At 38.8% G+C, this 17288-nt stretch overlaps 1 protein-coding gene across 5 annotated transcripts in view; it reads right to left on the bottom strand.

Annotated features, from left to right (window-relative positions):
* ctif (CBP80/20-dependent translation initiation factor) overlaps nt 1-17288 on the bottom strand; it is a 98427-nt gene that overhangs the window by 20064 nt on the left and 61075 nt on the right. For 4 of the 5 annotated variants that reach the window (XM_085279814.1, XM_085279817.1, XM_085279815.1 and 1 more), the window contains exons 8-9: nt 5068-5144; nt 300-380 (exon numbers count right to left, since the gene is read on the bottom strand). In XM_085279814.1, the coding sequence (XP_085135940.1) occupies nt 300-380; nt 5068-5144 (158 nt within the window). The remainder of the gene's footprint in view (nt 1-299; nt 381-5067; nt 5145-17288) is intronic. The other variant, XM_085279818.1, reaches the window with a different exon arrangement.

Here is a 17288-nt window from a genome sequence, read left to right as displayed (position 1 = left end):
ACCTGACTCTGGCGTGACCGAGCTTCTAATGAAATGAGAAATTACTTCTTCTTTTTGTCTGAGGATGATGAGTTTGGTAATATGAAGGTATTAACCGGTTTAAATTAGTGTTTGATGTTGCCTGGCGGGCTCCACCTCCTCATTATATGGAGCCATTTGTGTGTTTGATTGAAGGGGGGGGGGTGAGTACCACACCATCATCTGACCTCTGGGTGTCTTGAGTAGAATCAATCAAATGCACTTTCCACCGTTTTGTACTCAGGTCTCGTTCTGAGCATCTTTCTTATGTTGTCACTAACCTGGCGCAGACTTGACGCTTTCCCCCTGGGCCAGTAGGCAGAAGTACGGTTAACTGGTCTCGGGTGAACTGATCAAATGCTCTACAGACAAGAGAGATGGGGATGCCACAGTGCAGGTGATTGGAAGGATGGATGAAGAGTTGAGTACAGTGGCAGCAGTTTGTAGAAAACAGCAGGGGGGATTTAATGGAGAGCGTAAAAGGAGGAAACGGAAGGTTTTAAGAGAAGGAAAAGCAAAGCGGCAAAGAGGGAAACAAACAAAAACTACAGGTTGATAATGGTCATAAAATCAACAGGCACAAAACTACAGAAAGAATGCTAAGGTAACTAAAAAGGTGAAATTAATGGCCAGACATGATCATTGGAGGAGGCAGGATGCTGATGATCAATCACGACTGTTGCCGTGCACGGTTATGTGGATGGAGAATTCATGGAACCACCGGCTGACCCAGACTGGACAATTGATCGGCCCAGGGGAAAGACGCCTGGAGGCCAGACGAGTCAATAACGGGGCCAAAGCTTCATAAAGAACACAACACGCTGGCCTAATGGACTGTGGGGAGATGGGTTTCGACTGCTTGACTGAATATTTGCATTGCTAAGTCTTGAGATTTAAAAGTCCAAAGCATATTGAGCGTGTGTGCATACATGCATGCAGAGCTTTTATTGATTACACTCAGTAAAGCAGGCGTTTCATGGTGGGTGCAGAAGAAGCAGCAGACCTCTTTCAGATGTCTGTCACACACCATTTTCTGTATAATGCATTCTATGTTGATGATTTTTTTTAAAAATAATTTTGCAGTTTCCATCACTCTAAATTTGAGAATCACTCACATTAAATAATTTTGACTATTTAGTTAACAAAACAAAAGGAAAACCCTCAAAATATTGGCTATGGTTAATAGGAGGGTTATCAATTATTCAGTATGGCTCATTTACCTGATGTTGGCTTAAAATGACATGTCATATACACTTACAGGTCACTTTATTATTTAAAACTTGCTAGTATTGGGTGTAACCCCTTTTGCATTTTCCCTTAATTCTTTATGACACAGATTCAATAAGTTGCTGGAAACATTCCTCAGAGACTTTGGCTCATATTGGCATGACGGCATCACACAGTTGCTGGAGTCTGTGCATGCCATCTGAGTGCAGTGAACTCATTGTCATTTTCAGGAAACCAGTTTGAGATGATTTCATGTGATTGGCTGATTAGATATTTGCGTCGAGCGTGTGGCCGGTGAGTGTGTGCATACACGCGATAAAACAGGTGCTATAAATAATCGCAGTCGTTTTGTAATGACAGCTCTTCAAAGACATCGCCAAGTGCCACACAATGCATTTACTTCACAGGCTTAATGAGTCACTGAGCGGGGATAAGCCCTGATATGAAATCGTGAGTTCAGCAGGGCACATAAGGCTCGTACTAGAACTGAGATGTATAAAAACGGAACCAGGCCTACTTTCATCTTCATAAATCTAACAGAAAGTGTGCATTTCTGGTTTTCTCTTTTTGTATTTTTTTGTTGGTGCACAATTTCATGCCTCTGGCCCCAGATGTTTACTCATATTTGAGAGCATAAAAATCATAAAGATAGCGGAACTGTTAGTCATTGCGGTGACATTTAGTCCCACACAAACTGTTTTTAAATCGTTTCAACTCTCAGTTCAACAGCTCCAATGACACTTAACAGGTTTCAGCTATGATGTGTTGTAAATGGGATGTTTATCATCCTCGATTAGTGTTTGTTGTTTGTTTAGTCATGAGTACAGTTAAAGTGATGCTGTGGAGAAAGTGCACTTCTTCCAACAAAGACAAAATTAAGTCAATATGTGTAAAAAGCTTCTTGTTAATTAATAGAATGGGTTTTTTTTTAAAGAAAGACTTTAAGGTATGATGAAGAAAGGATCTGCTATGCTCTTTCTTTGCCCCCTTTTTCTGTTTTGAAGCAGAAAGCGGTAAGCAGCACATTCCAGTAAATCACAACTAATTTCAGCCCTGCTTGACGTGCCTACTAAAGTAGAAACACATGCACTACCTCCCCTTTCTTTTCCTTCCTGCCACAGCCAGCCTACACTTTTCCTTTACTCAATCTCTCAGTCCCACTCTGTTTCTCTTTCTTGAGCTTTGTTCAGCGCAGCCTGCATACCTCGGACAAATAGTCAAATGATCAATAGTTATTTCCATATTTCAACATCTTCTGCTTTTAGCACGTTTGCTCATGTTTTTTTTCTCCTTCTCCTACCTCAGCTGTGTTGAGACATTAGACAAAATAAATCACTAAATACAACGTTTGCATTTACAGTGACTGCTGGTGTTTAGTTGCACAATTACAGGAAAAGATTAGCATGTTTTACAAAGAAACAAATGTGGTAAATGCATTTGATGAGCAGACATGTTAAGCTTTATAAAGACCTTTCACTTTGTTAACTGGCTTTGCTTACTAACCACATGTCGGTAGAAAGGCTTTTAGCTTTGTAATAGGTAGCTCTGTTGGCATGACCCAATCATATCACTTTTTTTTTCATTCTCCTGACCCTCTACATATAAAATCTGCACCTACTTTTAGCCATTCCACTTTAACTCTACTCCACACTCTTCTTCTCTCAACTCCCAGCTTTTCTTTTTCATTAATAATTGTATTGTTTAAAAAAAATAATAATTTGCTTTCATGTTTGGCTTGTGAGAACAATCACGGCTTTTTCCTTTTTGCTCCCTGCTTTTCCAGCTCTACTGATCCCCATTTCATGTCCGCCCAGCTTTTTATCCTCTGCCTCATCCCTCATTTGACATGTTTCATCCTTAGCTTCATTTTGCTTTCTGTGTGATGCTTCTTTTTAGTGTAAAGCAGTTGTTTACTGAGGACCAGGGGGAAAATATGGAGTTAAACTACAGTGAATTAAGATGATTTATGAGGGGCGAAAGAAACCATAGTTTATCATTCATTTTTAATCAACTTCCGAAGAAGGTCAGGCCAAAAAAGATTTACAGACAGTTTAGTTCCCAGTAACACAACCGGGTCAGCAACCCTCGGTCACTAGGGGAAAGACCCCTGACAACGATAGGTCGTTAGGGAAAAATGTGTCTGGTTGGTGAGTAGTATGCAGAGGTTGCCAGCTGTCACTAGGTAAAATTGATAGCAAAGAGGCATAAGTGCTGCCCTCAAAAGCTCTTTGTGATTGCTTTGGTTATTAGCAGATTCCCGTAATCACCTGTAATCTGCATGGAAGATGTTGACTTGTCTGCAAACGCCCCCCACTTACTCAGCTAGTGGTGGGGAAACTGTGAAAAGGGGAGTGTACTTCTTTCCCTATCAACTAGATGTTTCCAGAGGGCTGCCTCTAGGCCTGTGTGACTGTGATGCCTTAGGGTGGTAGCTAGCATCACTGGCATCAGACCCATAGTAGCATGATAGGATCGATACTTTGTATGGAAAGTGAAAATCACAGTGGTTTAGTGGTCACAAAAATGTGTTCAGAATTGAAGGTAATTCATCTCATACAGTATGATACCCTGGTCTCCCTTACACAAGCTGCCTTTGCAGGTTAAAAATATCAGTATTGGTAATACTGGCCATGTATTGATAATGGTATTGGATCAATACCAAAATTTGATTGCACAGCACTAGTGGTAGCCTGGTGGCACCTTTGACAGCATGCACTCATCACTGAAAGAAATTTATGGTTTGAAAATGTGAATACACTTCCAGAGTCCACCATCAACAAGTCATTCAGCAGAAACCTGTTTGCCAAGTAATTCATTGTGGTTAAATGTAAATGAATGTAAATTTAACAGAAGGTTGTGACAAGGTTTTCTTGTCAAGATCCCTCTTCGCGTTTAATGTTATTCCTTTTCAGTTGGATTCAGGCGCAGATGGCTGAATGCAAATGTTGGCGGCAGATTCAAATTTATGAGACGAGAGTTGTGTAAATTCCTGACAATTGTGCATAAACCAGACACAGGCCAGCAGTTTCTCTATGTAAAACTTCCCCTAACATGTAAGCTGTAAGACTGCCTGGGAGCAGAGTGCACGAGAAAACAGGATGGTCTTGTGTTAATATTTCCCATTTAAAAACAAATAGACCAAAACCCAAGCAAACTGATGTTGGTCCATATTTTTGTTCTTTTCTTTCTGCCAAGCCTTCGCTGCTGCGGCCATCAAACATAAATACAAAAGCTCTGGACAAAAGTAATTATCCTCTGAGCTTAAAAACAAGGATAAAAGTGCTTTTTTTCCATTTGAATTAGAGACAATTTCCTCTTTTTAAACCACAAATACAATCACAATATTTTCTCTTCGCTGGTCGCTTAGCAACTGAAGAACAGTTTTCCAGTGACATCAGGGCAGAGAGTGAGAGAGAGAGAGATTTTTTTTTCTTTTCTTCTTTTAAGGACCTGGTTTCAATGAAGTCAGACTTGGGTGAAATTGGATTTCATTGTATACAATTAAAGTAGATGTGCCAGTGTGAAACCTAGTTTGGACTTGAGATTACTTGAACATTGTAGGCACAAAAACAAGTGACTAAAAAGCTGGCACTTTTTTATTATAGAGACCTAATCAACTTGAAAATGGAGGAGAAACTTGTCTCCTCCGTGCATTTTCTTTATTCCCCATCTGCAGTGGAGTGTGGAACCTGCATTACTGTCTCAACTTTTCTTTGGATGGGGAGAGATGTCAGGGCTATGGGCCTGACTGCACTGACACCAACACAGAAAAATGTTTCCTCTTACTGAGGTAGGTGTGTGTATGTGTGTGTGTAGGCTTACCGTCGGTCGTTCCTCCTGCGTCGGAAGAGCTTTTTGGTGTGTGCAATCTCAGCCTCGTTAGGAAGGGGTGGGAAGACCTGTAACAAGACAAATCACAGAGTAAGAGTAAGCATCGCTGCTTTCAAAACTAGCATAAAGAATATACACATGACTTCAACAATAATCCATTAAAACACACTTGAGTTGCTAGTATGTGCACAAATGTCTACAGCTACAGTTAGAACTGTCCTTGATGATGATTTTGATTTTAAGAGAGTGAAGAGTGTTGAACATCTTGTTCCTTTCCACAGGATGACTAAAGTACTGCTACAAGAATTCTCACAGTAATAGTTGACCAACAATTTTTATTCAGGCTTGTGTGACTGCTGGAACTTTTTCCACAGTACTTGTAAGTCATGGAGGAAGTCCCCCCCCCACGTTTGTGCTTGTGATACTTCTGAAATGAGGAAGTATCGAAGTTCATAGAAACCTGTTTTCAGGATCTTTTTCAAACTGTCCTTCAAGGTACATACTCACTAGCACATGATAAGACACAAGCATATTTTTTTCACAAGACCAGCGCCCATTTTTAAAAATCTCAGTACCGCATCAGCTGTGCAAACAACTTCTGGTTTTAAAATTGAACAAAATTGGGGGGAAATGGACCGGGAGTGGAGCCTATATGTGCTGGAGGAAATACACTGAAAATTTCATTCATGAAATGAAGCTCGCAATTTTCTCTCAGCCTGATACTTGAAGTATTCACAGAGATGGTGATGTAGGAAGAAAATAAAGAAACAGGATTAGAAGAAAGAAAAAGACCACACTCATGCTGTGTGTGAAAAGCTAGGCTGTGAGTCTGTGCCACAAAAAGCATTTCAGGTAGGCAGCTCCGCACTGTAAAATGGCAGCTCTCTTACCCTTGGAAGGGCCATAGCCATGGGACTTAAAGGCCTCTTAGCATCTGTTGGTTCATCAGCAACCAATCTAAATTTAGGGTTGGGTTTTGTTTTAGCCACATGCTAAATAGGGACTATTTTAGAAACTAGAATATGCTACATTTCAAATGAAGTGTCACATTTTGGCATAAATATTTTTCTGTTAAAAGCTTTTCTATTTAGGTGTTACAAATAGGAGAACATCCATCAATCTTGTCACAGATGGCTAACACAGACAACCATTCACGCTCACATTTACACCTACAGCCAATCACCAGTTAACCTTGTTTGCATGTTTTTGGACTGTGGGAGGAAGCTGAAATACGCTGAGAGAACCCACACAGGCACAGGGAGAACATGCAAACTGCACTCAGAAAGGCACCAGTCCACCATTTGATTCAAACCCACTTACTGTGAGGCCACAATGCTTATCACTGTACAACTGTGCTGCCCCAAGAAGAAGAATAAAAAGAAAAAATATCCTAATATCCTGTTGGACATTAAGAGTATATAACATACACACTCTATTGGCGATATCTTCTATCCTGTCATTGCTGCTGTTGTTCCTTTGCCAACCACCAGCTCGCCCCAACCGGCTGTGGTGTATTACTGCCCTTCCCCGAGCCTGGTTCTGTTGACGATTTCTTCCTGTTAAAATGGGTTTTTTCCTTCCCACTGTCGCCACTGGTGCTTGCTCATTAGAGGAGGTCTGATTGTTGAGGTTTTCTCTCTAGTGCTGTATGGTCTTTACCTTATAATGCAAAGAGTCCTGATGAGACCGTTGTTATAATTTGGTGCTATATGAGTAACCTAAAACTGAACTGAATAGCTGTTGCATCACTGTAGAGTTCTCATTGGCCATGCAAATAAAAACAGAAAAAAAAAATCCCTTTAAGGCATAAGCCATCTCTCTTCGGAGCTCCCTGCTGGGCAGTGATCCTCAGGGAGTTCCTGGAACTGTTTGATCCACCTATAGTATGTAGAATTGTCCTTGAAGATCTCTTTGATCGGCTGCTTCAAACAAGGATTTCAAACATCCTTTTCATTTCCAAAGGATGACTGAACTATTACCACAGTAATAGCTGAGTGAGAGTTATTGATTGCGATTAGTTTTTCGCAGGCATGACTTTGACAAACTGTACAGTAATAGGATGGCTATGGCGAAAATCCACTGCCTCATGTCATTCACTGCAAACAGACACACTCAGTAATTTACTCAATAATGACCAGTACATTGTGTGTGTGTGTGTGTGTGTGTGTGTGTGTGTGTGTGTGTGTGTGTGTGTGTGTGTGTGTGTGTGTGTGTGTGTGTGTGTGTTTATGCACTCTGGAATCATTAGAAGTTGAGCACCAGCAATCATCATACAAATGTATTAAAAAGAAGCCAAGTGTCTAAAACTGCATAAAAATGGATAAGAGAGAGACAAAAGCTATTATAAGCCTCTTTTTTTATTGTACCAATAACTGAACTCAAATATGTTCTGTTTAAAATGTGATAGGAAAGAGGAAAGCAGGATATCCTCACTTTTGTGCAGGTGAAAACAGCAGAGATATGAAAACAAACAATAATTCATTGAGGGACGAGGAACAGTTATTAATGTTCTTTAGTTTAAATCAAGACTTAACACTTCCCAGGGTTTTAATAAATAGCACAAGGTGCCCTGCATTGGAAGCGACAAAGTATAATCAAACAAATAAGAAACATGAGTATGTTTTTACAGTTAGTTCTAACATGGATATTTCCAATGCACACTGTGTTGGATGTCTTACTTACACAGTTCACTTCTTGTGAAAAGGACATAAGACTGTCTGCCATCCATTAAACATCAGCCCTGTCAATCAAACATCATCATTATGCGCTGTTACCATGGTTACAGGCAGGACTAGCACATGCAGTGTGCAATAAGAGTGAGTGCAGGAGGCTTGGTACTCCTGGTTTCAGGTCTCCCACCCTCATTTTCAAGTACATTGTGTGACACACACACACACACACACACACACACACACACACACACACACACACACACACTTTCGAATTTCTGTGTCCCAGGTGTTGTATGTTTTTTTTCCTTACAGGTGCAGCAGTTGGCGACACGTTGTGTATTTCTATTTGTACTCTATCCTGTCCTGCCTTAGACATTGACATAATGTATACCACATATAATATAATAACTTTAAATACAATGACCAGAAATGAAGAAATAGTCAGATAAACCCTGAACAAGAGGAGCCTAATCAGAATTTATAGAGCTGAACCTGGCTCGTTTGGCACAACAGTGCATTCAGATCATAATTCTGATTGCAAAAGCTACCAGACAGGACAGGATTTAAAAAAAAGGTGCATGAGGCAGAGTGCTGTGCAGTCTTTGGTCGATGCTGTATAATACTGTATCATCATTTTCTTCTTCTACATAAAAGAATGACAAAAAATACGGTCGATATTAAATCTCAAAGATTTTTTTGTCTCATGACTTGATAATATCGACCGTATAATGACAATAATGCCTTTTGATAATGATCACATGAGCATTTTTAATATTTTGTTCCCATTTTTTTTAGTTTACCTTGACATGAAACAGGACTCTTAGACTTTTTAATTCAATGCAAAATAACTAAAATATCAGTACATTTCTGCCGTTATTTTAATGTTAGGAATACATTTAACGAATCATCCATTTACACAATAGATCATAAACAGCCTGAGACGTCGAGAAGTTAGATCAATTTAAGAATTGGTCTCAATTGTTGTTGTTGTTTTTTTTTTTTTTTAATTCAGTCTGCTGTCATTATAATGACATGCACCAGCATGGCTCCTTGGCTTGCTTTGGTAAGACTGCCGTAAAACTGATAATGACTCATACCTGCGGTTTGGATGAATTTAAATGTTCAGACAACCACGTGTGACATGATGCATTCTTAACAACTTCTAACACAATACGTTCTAGTGCACAAAACAAAAAAAAACATCCTCCCCTGTAGTTTTTTTTTGGCACACTGCGAAGTGATCCAGTCAGTGCACTAGACTGGATACCCTGGCAAGCCAATTCTGGTTGGTATATGTATGACCACTCTGGTTTAGAAGTAACACGAGAGAGAACTTTTTAGAGCTCCAAGCTTTGGTTTCCATATATTACAGAAGAGTGAGATAAAGTGAAAAGAAAACTGTGTTACAAAAAATGTTTGTCAGCGGTTCTTTAGTCCTGTAATGACTTATGCCAGCCTTTCATAAACTTCCTCCAAGGACTGTGAGTACACACAGAGTACAGAACATACCTGTACAGCATCGCACTGCAAACTCAGACATCATCTAAAAACCCTCAGAAGAAAAACTGAAGAGCCCAAAATTATTACAGTTGAATTCTGATGGAAATCTGAGATGCAAAGAGTCTGGAAATGTAAATAAACACATGCTTTTAGCCTCTAACAAACTAACCCATATTATAGACTGCCTTTGTTCCCTCATAATTTAACTCTTCTTACCACTGGAATGATCTGAGAGGGAGGAAAACGGAGAAACTGTTGCATGTTTAGCTACTGTAGTTCTCCTCTAGGATATCATTAGCTATAATTCTGCCCTCAAATGGTAACCAGATGACAGTGAGTGCACGCGCGCACACACACACACCCCACCACCACCACATATTTCTTAAACTCTCTACTTGCTGCATTTCCTATTGCTAGTTAGATCTCATTAGAAAGCGCTATTAATAGAAAAATAGAAAAAAATGTGAGTAGTTTCTATCAGATAAGAGAGGCGTGATCGAGAGACAGGAAACGAGAAATGTAGAATTGCCTCTCAAGCAGCTGCATGTGTGAATATGCTATCTGCAGGTAGCAGCCAGTTTAAGGCAGATCAAAGTGAGGACCCATACTGTCCTGGTCCCCAGCCAGAAGACCTCTCACCTCGAGGCAGGCCGTGCTAGCCCTGTGGACGTGACAAGGATGGAGGGGAGGGACTGCCTGCGCAAGAGCTGATAGAAAATGAGACTGATTTTTATCTGTGGATCTGATCACATCTGTATGTTTTTTAAAACAAATGTAGCTCTTCAAAGATTACGATACACTGGTGGAGATGAATGACGAGCTGTGCTACAAAAAACGACGAAAGAAGGATTAACCCCTTTCATCACCACTGTCAATAGTCTTTTATTCAGACTCTTAATTTTATCGTCCATTGAACAATTAGGGCTAATAATGAGGATTCAGACTCATGACAGCTAAATTTGAGGAATATTTTTAATTTGGATTTTATATGCTTGAAGTAGTCGGCAATAAAGGGGCTGGCAGTGATGAGGGCTCGAGTCCTGCTAATGTGAAGGCAGAGCTTCCTTTTAAAACATTCATCACTTGTTTTAACCGAAGCCTTAACAAGCCAGAGCTGGCACAACACACGCATTTTAATAGCTAACAATGATCGTTCCTGCAGTCTTCAGTTTTAGACTTCAGTTGTGGATATGCATGTGTAGTACGCAGCCTTATTTTGTAGAAAAGTAAACAGCATGGTGATGTAAACCATCAAACTCAAGTTTTTCCAAGTTTAAAACAACATCGAGTCTCAGATGTCAAACAGCGTGCCAACAGCTGAAATATAAATCAGCTTGAATTTTACAGGCCTGACTGTGGTGTCTCTTTTATGCGTGTATTGTGTTTTGTGGTTGGGTGTTGCGCGTCCGCCTTCAGGGGAAGTCTGGTCCTGTAGCATGCCAAGGACATTCACAGGTTAGCACATAAATCACAGTAAATAATTCACTCTGGAGTTGGGTTGTGAACTCTTTGTCATCATTAGCATCTTGGAATTTTCTTTAGACACAGGCTGACATGGTTACAGGACTGCCTAAAACAACCACGCAGATTCCTTCAGACTGTTACCTTCAGGTGTTCATCTGCACCAGGAGCAGTCTGAAACATGAGCAGCACCTCTGCCACGCATTTGTTCTGACTTTGGCACACAGTAGTCATTAATTATAGTTAGTGGATAGTGCTTGTTTTTTTTCCATCCAGCTCAATTATAAATTGAAAAAAAAAAGGAAAACCTGTTTAGAAACCTATTTTGTTTAGGTACCAGTGAAACATGGGATGCTATTATAGCTCTCATGTCCTGCATCATTCCCCCTTGCTAATACTTTCCTGTCGACATTCCTGTCAATGTTAGTAATAGAGGTAAAAAAAAGAAAAAAAGATCAACCTATCTAAAATTGAACTACACATACTGAGGTTTTGATGTTAGCATTTTAGCTGCCACCATATTATTTTGTCATTTTGGAGCCAGAAGCTGCCATATTTGGATGAAAGTGTGGAGTGTTATTAGCTATTAGCTAGTTATTAGCTAATGGTAGCAAGCTAGCAAAGTTTAAAGTCAAAGCTCGCAGATGTCCAGATAATTAGTGCTTAATAACACGCTAAACAACTACTAGCATTTCATGTAGCTGAAATAAAGTGCAAAGTCAGTTAATATGTTAAAAAAAAACGAGTTTAGGGGCTACCTTACAAAATAAAACGCCTTGAGGCAATTGTTGTTGTGTTTTGGTGCTGTATGGATAAAACTGAATTGAATTGAACTGAAAATTCCAAAAACGTGACTGTAAAATGTGACTATAAATTTTGAACTTTGAACAATATTTTCATGCGTTTTACATCTTTTCCTATTGATAAAGACTCTCCTTATACTACACAAAAGTAATTAAGTAACAGATAAATAATTAAATGACAGAAAAGTGTCTGTTTTTAAACTGTCTGCTATATAAAAATGTCAGTTTCTCCAATTTCACACATTTATCATGCAGTTTCACTGGTCTGGCCCCACTAATACTTAGTAGCATTTGAGAGGATTCAGTTTTTCTAAAGAGTTGCCTAAACAGTCACGTACCAGGTCAAATGCCATTGTTGATCCATTCATAACAATTATGAGTATGGAAGGAGTATAAGTTGCAAGGAAGGAAAGTAAGGAAATGAGAAATGTTAACAGGGTGGAAATGTGGAGAATGGAAATGGAGAATAAAGATTATAGAACTTTGTCTGCTATAGCATAGAAAATGAAATGCATGTCTTCCTTTCCCTTCTGCTTTGTAACAATTCTGGTATGATGCTTATTGAGTCGCTCCATTGTTTCTCTTAGTTTATTTATGTTGCAAGGGCTTTCAGCCAAAAGCAATAAATTTAAAGCTGACCCAAGGGTGGCATTACAGGACAGGTTGTTGAGAGCAAAAGCCGCTGTCAATACAAGACAGCAGGCACGTAAAATGAAAATACAAAAACGTTCCTCAACGTTTCATTCACAGGCCAAACCAAACAAATAACGCTCCTTTCTGTGTCTGTAAGGAAATTAGAGTTGGAAGTTTTTGTCTTTTGTCTTTTGTGGGGTGGGGTGGGGGGTAGATTTGAAACAGTTTCTTTGTTTAACTTTGTTACTAGCAGGCTTAAAAACTACATCAGATGAACATTATCTGAGTCATATGCTTAAGAAATAGGAGAACCGAGAGATGCATCTGGCTCTTCAGTTCATCCATCTACTGTTTGCCAAAGCCTCAACAGAAATGGTCTCAGTGGAAGGGTGGCTGTCCAGAAGCCATTGTTAAGAAAGAGAAACAAGAACTGGACTGAGAATCAGCAGCTATGCTGATGGAGTCATGTATCCAACTTGGGGTTGTGTTTCAGGCAGTGATGTTGGGGATCTCATCAAAAGATGGAGTTCACCAAGAAAATTACAGTAAGTATTATGACAATTATCCCAAACATTGGTAAAAGCACACCAGGATTGGCCTCCCCAGAGCCCAGACCTCAACAATATTAAGCAGTGTGGGATCACCTTGACAAAAGGAACAAAAGGCAGCCAACATCCAAAGAAGAGCTTTGAAGAACTAGAAAGTGCATTTTCTGAAGAAACTGCAGTGTGAATGCTTGAATCTGAATGTATGCACTGAAATGAATTAATTGCTGAATTTTGAGTTAAAAATATTGAATGAGATTAAAAAAAAACACAAAAAAAAACGAATTTAACCTGAAAACAAAGGTGCTGAACTGCTAAAAGCTGAAGGTTACACAGAAGAAGGAGTTGGAAAAAAACTGAAAATGTTTTAAATGTAAATTAGAAAACCCTAAGAAATGAGAAAAGAACATTTAGAGTCAGAAAACATCTGAATGAATATTAAAAGGTCATATTCTTTGAATCACTGAATGACTAAAATGTGATCCCTCCACTTTGATCCACACAGTTTAAAAAGTTTAAATGCCTGAGCTTTGAAAGATACGGTGTTGGAAAGAGAACAATAATGGCGACAATTTGAGGGTAAAATGATGGCTGTAACACTGTGGACACAGCAGCAGTTGAAAGAGAAGTGCTTAAGATGAATCTTGGTACAGTGGCAGGCAGAGCTCGTTAAGCAGGCAGGTGTGAGCCTGGTTGCTATAGTGACCGCACCCAATGGCTCCATACACACGGACACAGACATGCGCCTCACTTTTGCTGCTTAAAATGAACAGAAAAGTCAGGCCGAAACAAATCGCTCCCAAATGAAAAGTATAGGTCGTATTGACAAAATTCTTTCACCGTGAGCGACAGCAATGTCTAGTCTACCAAATTCTCAGTTTTCATGTCTGTGGAGTTTATTATATGGACGTGGTGACAGTGGAAAGACACCATGCTCTTCTGATTTTCAAACGAACCTTCTGAGACATTTTAACATTAGAGTCTATGGAAGAGTTGGAGGGAGGAGGCTGTGCATTGGTGACATTTATGAAAGAACCATAACACCTAGTACAATAGTAAACACATTGGATGAAAGAGGACAGCCATGGCTACGTTTTGAGGGTAAAATCATACCTGTAGAGCAAACGCTGCGGACACAGCAGCAGTTTTAAAAAAGATTTTAAGATTATTTTTTTTGCTCCTCTCACTCTAGCAGTTGAGCTGCCTCACTCTAGCCCCAACATTCCGTCCCATACACACCCATTATAAACTCTGAAACGGGTGAAAAAACATCATGAAACTTAAACTGGAACTGAAGAAAAAGTATAATAGATATTGAAAAGATAAATACAAGTTGAATAGTTGAATGTCTTGTCTTCGTTTTAAAGTTTGAATGGTGGCTCTATGTGAACGTATGTTGAAGTAGTAAGAGTTTAAAAATGAGTAAGTTGAATGAGAATTTGAAGGGTCTCCCCATTGAAATACATGGGAAATTTTTGTTGAATAAAGTTGAATAAAATTAAAAATATAAATGTTAAAAATGAGAAAAATACAAGCAACAGTGTCCAAAAGAATAGGAATCTAATGGTGTTTGAATGGTTTTTCTAAGTTGAACGGTTTTGAAGGAGTAGGCTTTCAAAAAACGTACGGAATAGATAATAATAAAATAGAACTAGAAAGTGCATTTTCTGAAGAAACTGCAGTGTGAATGCTTGAATCTGAATGTATGCACTGAAATGAATTAATTGCTGAATTTTGAGTTAAAAATATTGAATGAGATTAAAAAAAAACAAAAAAAACCCGAATTTAACCTGAAAACAAAGGTGTTGAACTGCTAAAAGCTGAAGGTTACACAGAAGAAGGAGTTGGAAAAAAACTGAAAATGTTTTAAATGTAAATTAGAAAACCCTAAGAAATGAGAAAAGAACATTTAGAGTCAGAAAACATCTGAATGAATATCAAAAGGTCATATTCTTTGAATCACTGAATGACTCAAATGTGATCCCTCCTCTTTGATCCACACAGTTTAAAAAGTTTAAATGCCTGAGCTTTGAAAGACACGGTGTTGGAAAGAGAACAATAATGGCGACAATTTGAGGGTAAAATGATGGCTTTAACACTGTGGACACAGCAGCAGTTGAAAGAGAAGTGTTTAAGATGAATCTTGGCAGAGAGAGAGAGAGAGCTCGTTAAGCAGGCAGGTGTGAGCCTGGTTGCTATAGTGACCGCACCCAAGGGCTCCATACACACGTACACAGACATGCGCCTCACTTTTGCTGCTTAAAATGAACAGAAAAGTCAGGCCGAAACAAATCGTTCCCAAATGAAAAGTAAAAGTCGTATTGACAAAATTCTTTCACCGTGAGTGACAGCAATGTCTAGTCTACTGAATTCTCAGTTTTCATGCCTGTGGAGTTTATTATATGGACGTGGTGACAGTGGAAAGACACCATGCTCTTCTGATTTTCAAACGAACCTTCTGAGCCATTTTAACATTAGAGTCTATGGAAGAGTTGGAAGGAGGAGGCTGTGCATTGGTGACATTTATGAAAGAACCGTAACACCTAGGACAATAGTAAACACATTGGATGAAAGAGGACAGCCATGGCTACGTTTTGAGGGTAAAATCATACCTGTAGAGCAAACGCTGAGGACACAGCAGCAGTTTTAAAAAAGATTTTAAGATTAATTTTTTTGCTCCTCTCACTCTAGCAGTTGAGCTGCCTCACTCTAGCCCCAACATTCCGTCCCATACACACCCATTATAAACTCTGAAACGGGTGAAAAAACATCATGAAACTTAAACTGGAACTGAAGAAAAAGTATAATAGATATTGAAAAGATAAATACAAGTTGAATAGTTGAATGTCTTGTCTTCGTTTTAAAGTTTGAATGGTGGCTCTATGTGAACGTATGTTGAAGTAGTAAGAGTTTCAAAATGAGTAAGTTGAATGAGAATTTGAAGGGTCTCCCCATTGAAATACATGGGAAATTTTTGTTGAATAAAGTTGAATAAAATTAAAAATATAAATGTTAAAAATGAGAAAAATAGAAGCAATGTTGTCCAAAATAATAGGAATCTAACGATGTTTGAATGGTTTTTCTAAGTTGAACGGTTTTGAAGGAGTAGGCTTTCAAAAAACGTACGGAATACAGAATAAAATATAATAACTAGAAAGTGCATTTTCTGAAGAAACTGCAGTGTGAATGCTTGAATCTGAATGTATGCACTGAAATGAATTAATTGCTGAATTTTGAGTTAAAAATATTGAATGAGATTAAAAAAAAACAAAAAAAACCCGAATTTAACCTGAAAACAAAGGTGCTGAACTGCTAAAAGCTGAAGGTTACACAGAAGGAGTTGGAAAAAAACTGAAAATGTTTTAAATGTAAATTAGAAAACCCTAAGAAATGAGAAAAGAACATTTAGAGTCAGAAAACATCTGAATGAATATTAAAAGGTCATATTCTTTGAATCACTGAATGACTCAAATGTGATCCCTCCACTTTGATCCACACAGTTTAAAAAGTTTAAATGCCTGAGCTTTGAAAGATATGGTGTTGGAAAGAGAACAATAATGGCGACAATTTGAGGGTAAAATGATGGCTGTAACACTGTGGACACAGCAGCAGTTGAAAGAGAAGTGCTTAAGATGAATCTTGGTACAGTGGCAGGCAGAGCTCGTTAAGCAGGCAGGTGTGAGCCTGGTTGCTATAGTGACTGCACCCAATGGCTCCATACACACGTACACAGACATGCACCTCACTTTTGCTGCTTAAAATGAACAGAAAAGTCAGGCCCAAACAAATTCTTCCCAAATGAAAAGTACATGTCGTATTGACAAAATTCTTTCACCGTGAGCGACAGCCATGTCTAGTCTACCTAATTCTCAGTTTTCATGCCTGTGGAGTTTATTATATGGACGTGGTGACAGTGTAAAGACACCATGCTCTTCTGATTTTCAAACGAACCTTCTGAGCCATTTTAACATTAGAGTCTATGGAAGAGTTGGAGGGAGGAGGCTGTGCATTGGTGACATTTATGAAAGAACCATAACACCTAGTACAATAGTAAACACATTGGATGAAAGAGGACAGCCATGGCTACGTTTTGAGGGTAAAATCATACCTGTAGAGCAAACGCTGTGGACACAGCAGCAGTTTTAAAAAAGATTTTAAGATTAATTTTTTTGCTCCTCTCACTCTAGCAGTTGAGCTGTCTCACTCTAGCCCCAACATTCCGTCCCATACACACCCATTATAAACTCTGAAACGGGTGAAAAAACATCATGAAAGTTAAACTGGAACTGAAGAAAAAGTATAATAGATATTGAAAAGATAAATACAAGTTGAATAGTTGAATGTCTTGTCTTCGTTTTAAAGTTTGAATGGTGGCTCTATGTCAATGTATGTGGAAGTAGTAAGAGTTTAAAAATGAGTAAGTTGAATGAGGATTTGAAGGGTCTCCCCATTGAAATACATTATAAATTTTTGTTGAATAAAGTTGAATAAAATTAAAAATATAAATGTTAAAAATATGAAAAATAGAAGCAGTGTTGTCCAAAAGAATAGGAATCTAACGGTGTTTGAATGGTTTTTCTAAGTTGAACGGTTTTGAA

Source organism: Mchenga conophoros, linkage group LG7, assembly GCF_057382185.1.
Source record: "Mchenga conophoros isolate Kocher_MC1m ecotype Shallow Benthic linkage group LG7, M_conophoros_male_GT1.1, whole genome shotgun sequence".
NCBI lineage: Eukaryota > Metazoa > Chordata > Actinopteri > Cichliformes > Cichlidae > Mchenga > Mchenga conophoros.
The sequence above is the reverse complement of the archived record's forward strand: the minus strand, read 5'-3'. Positions and strand labels throughout refer to the sequence as shown.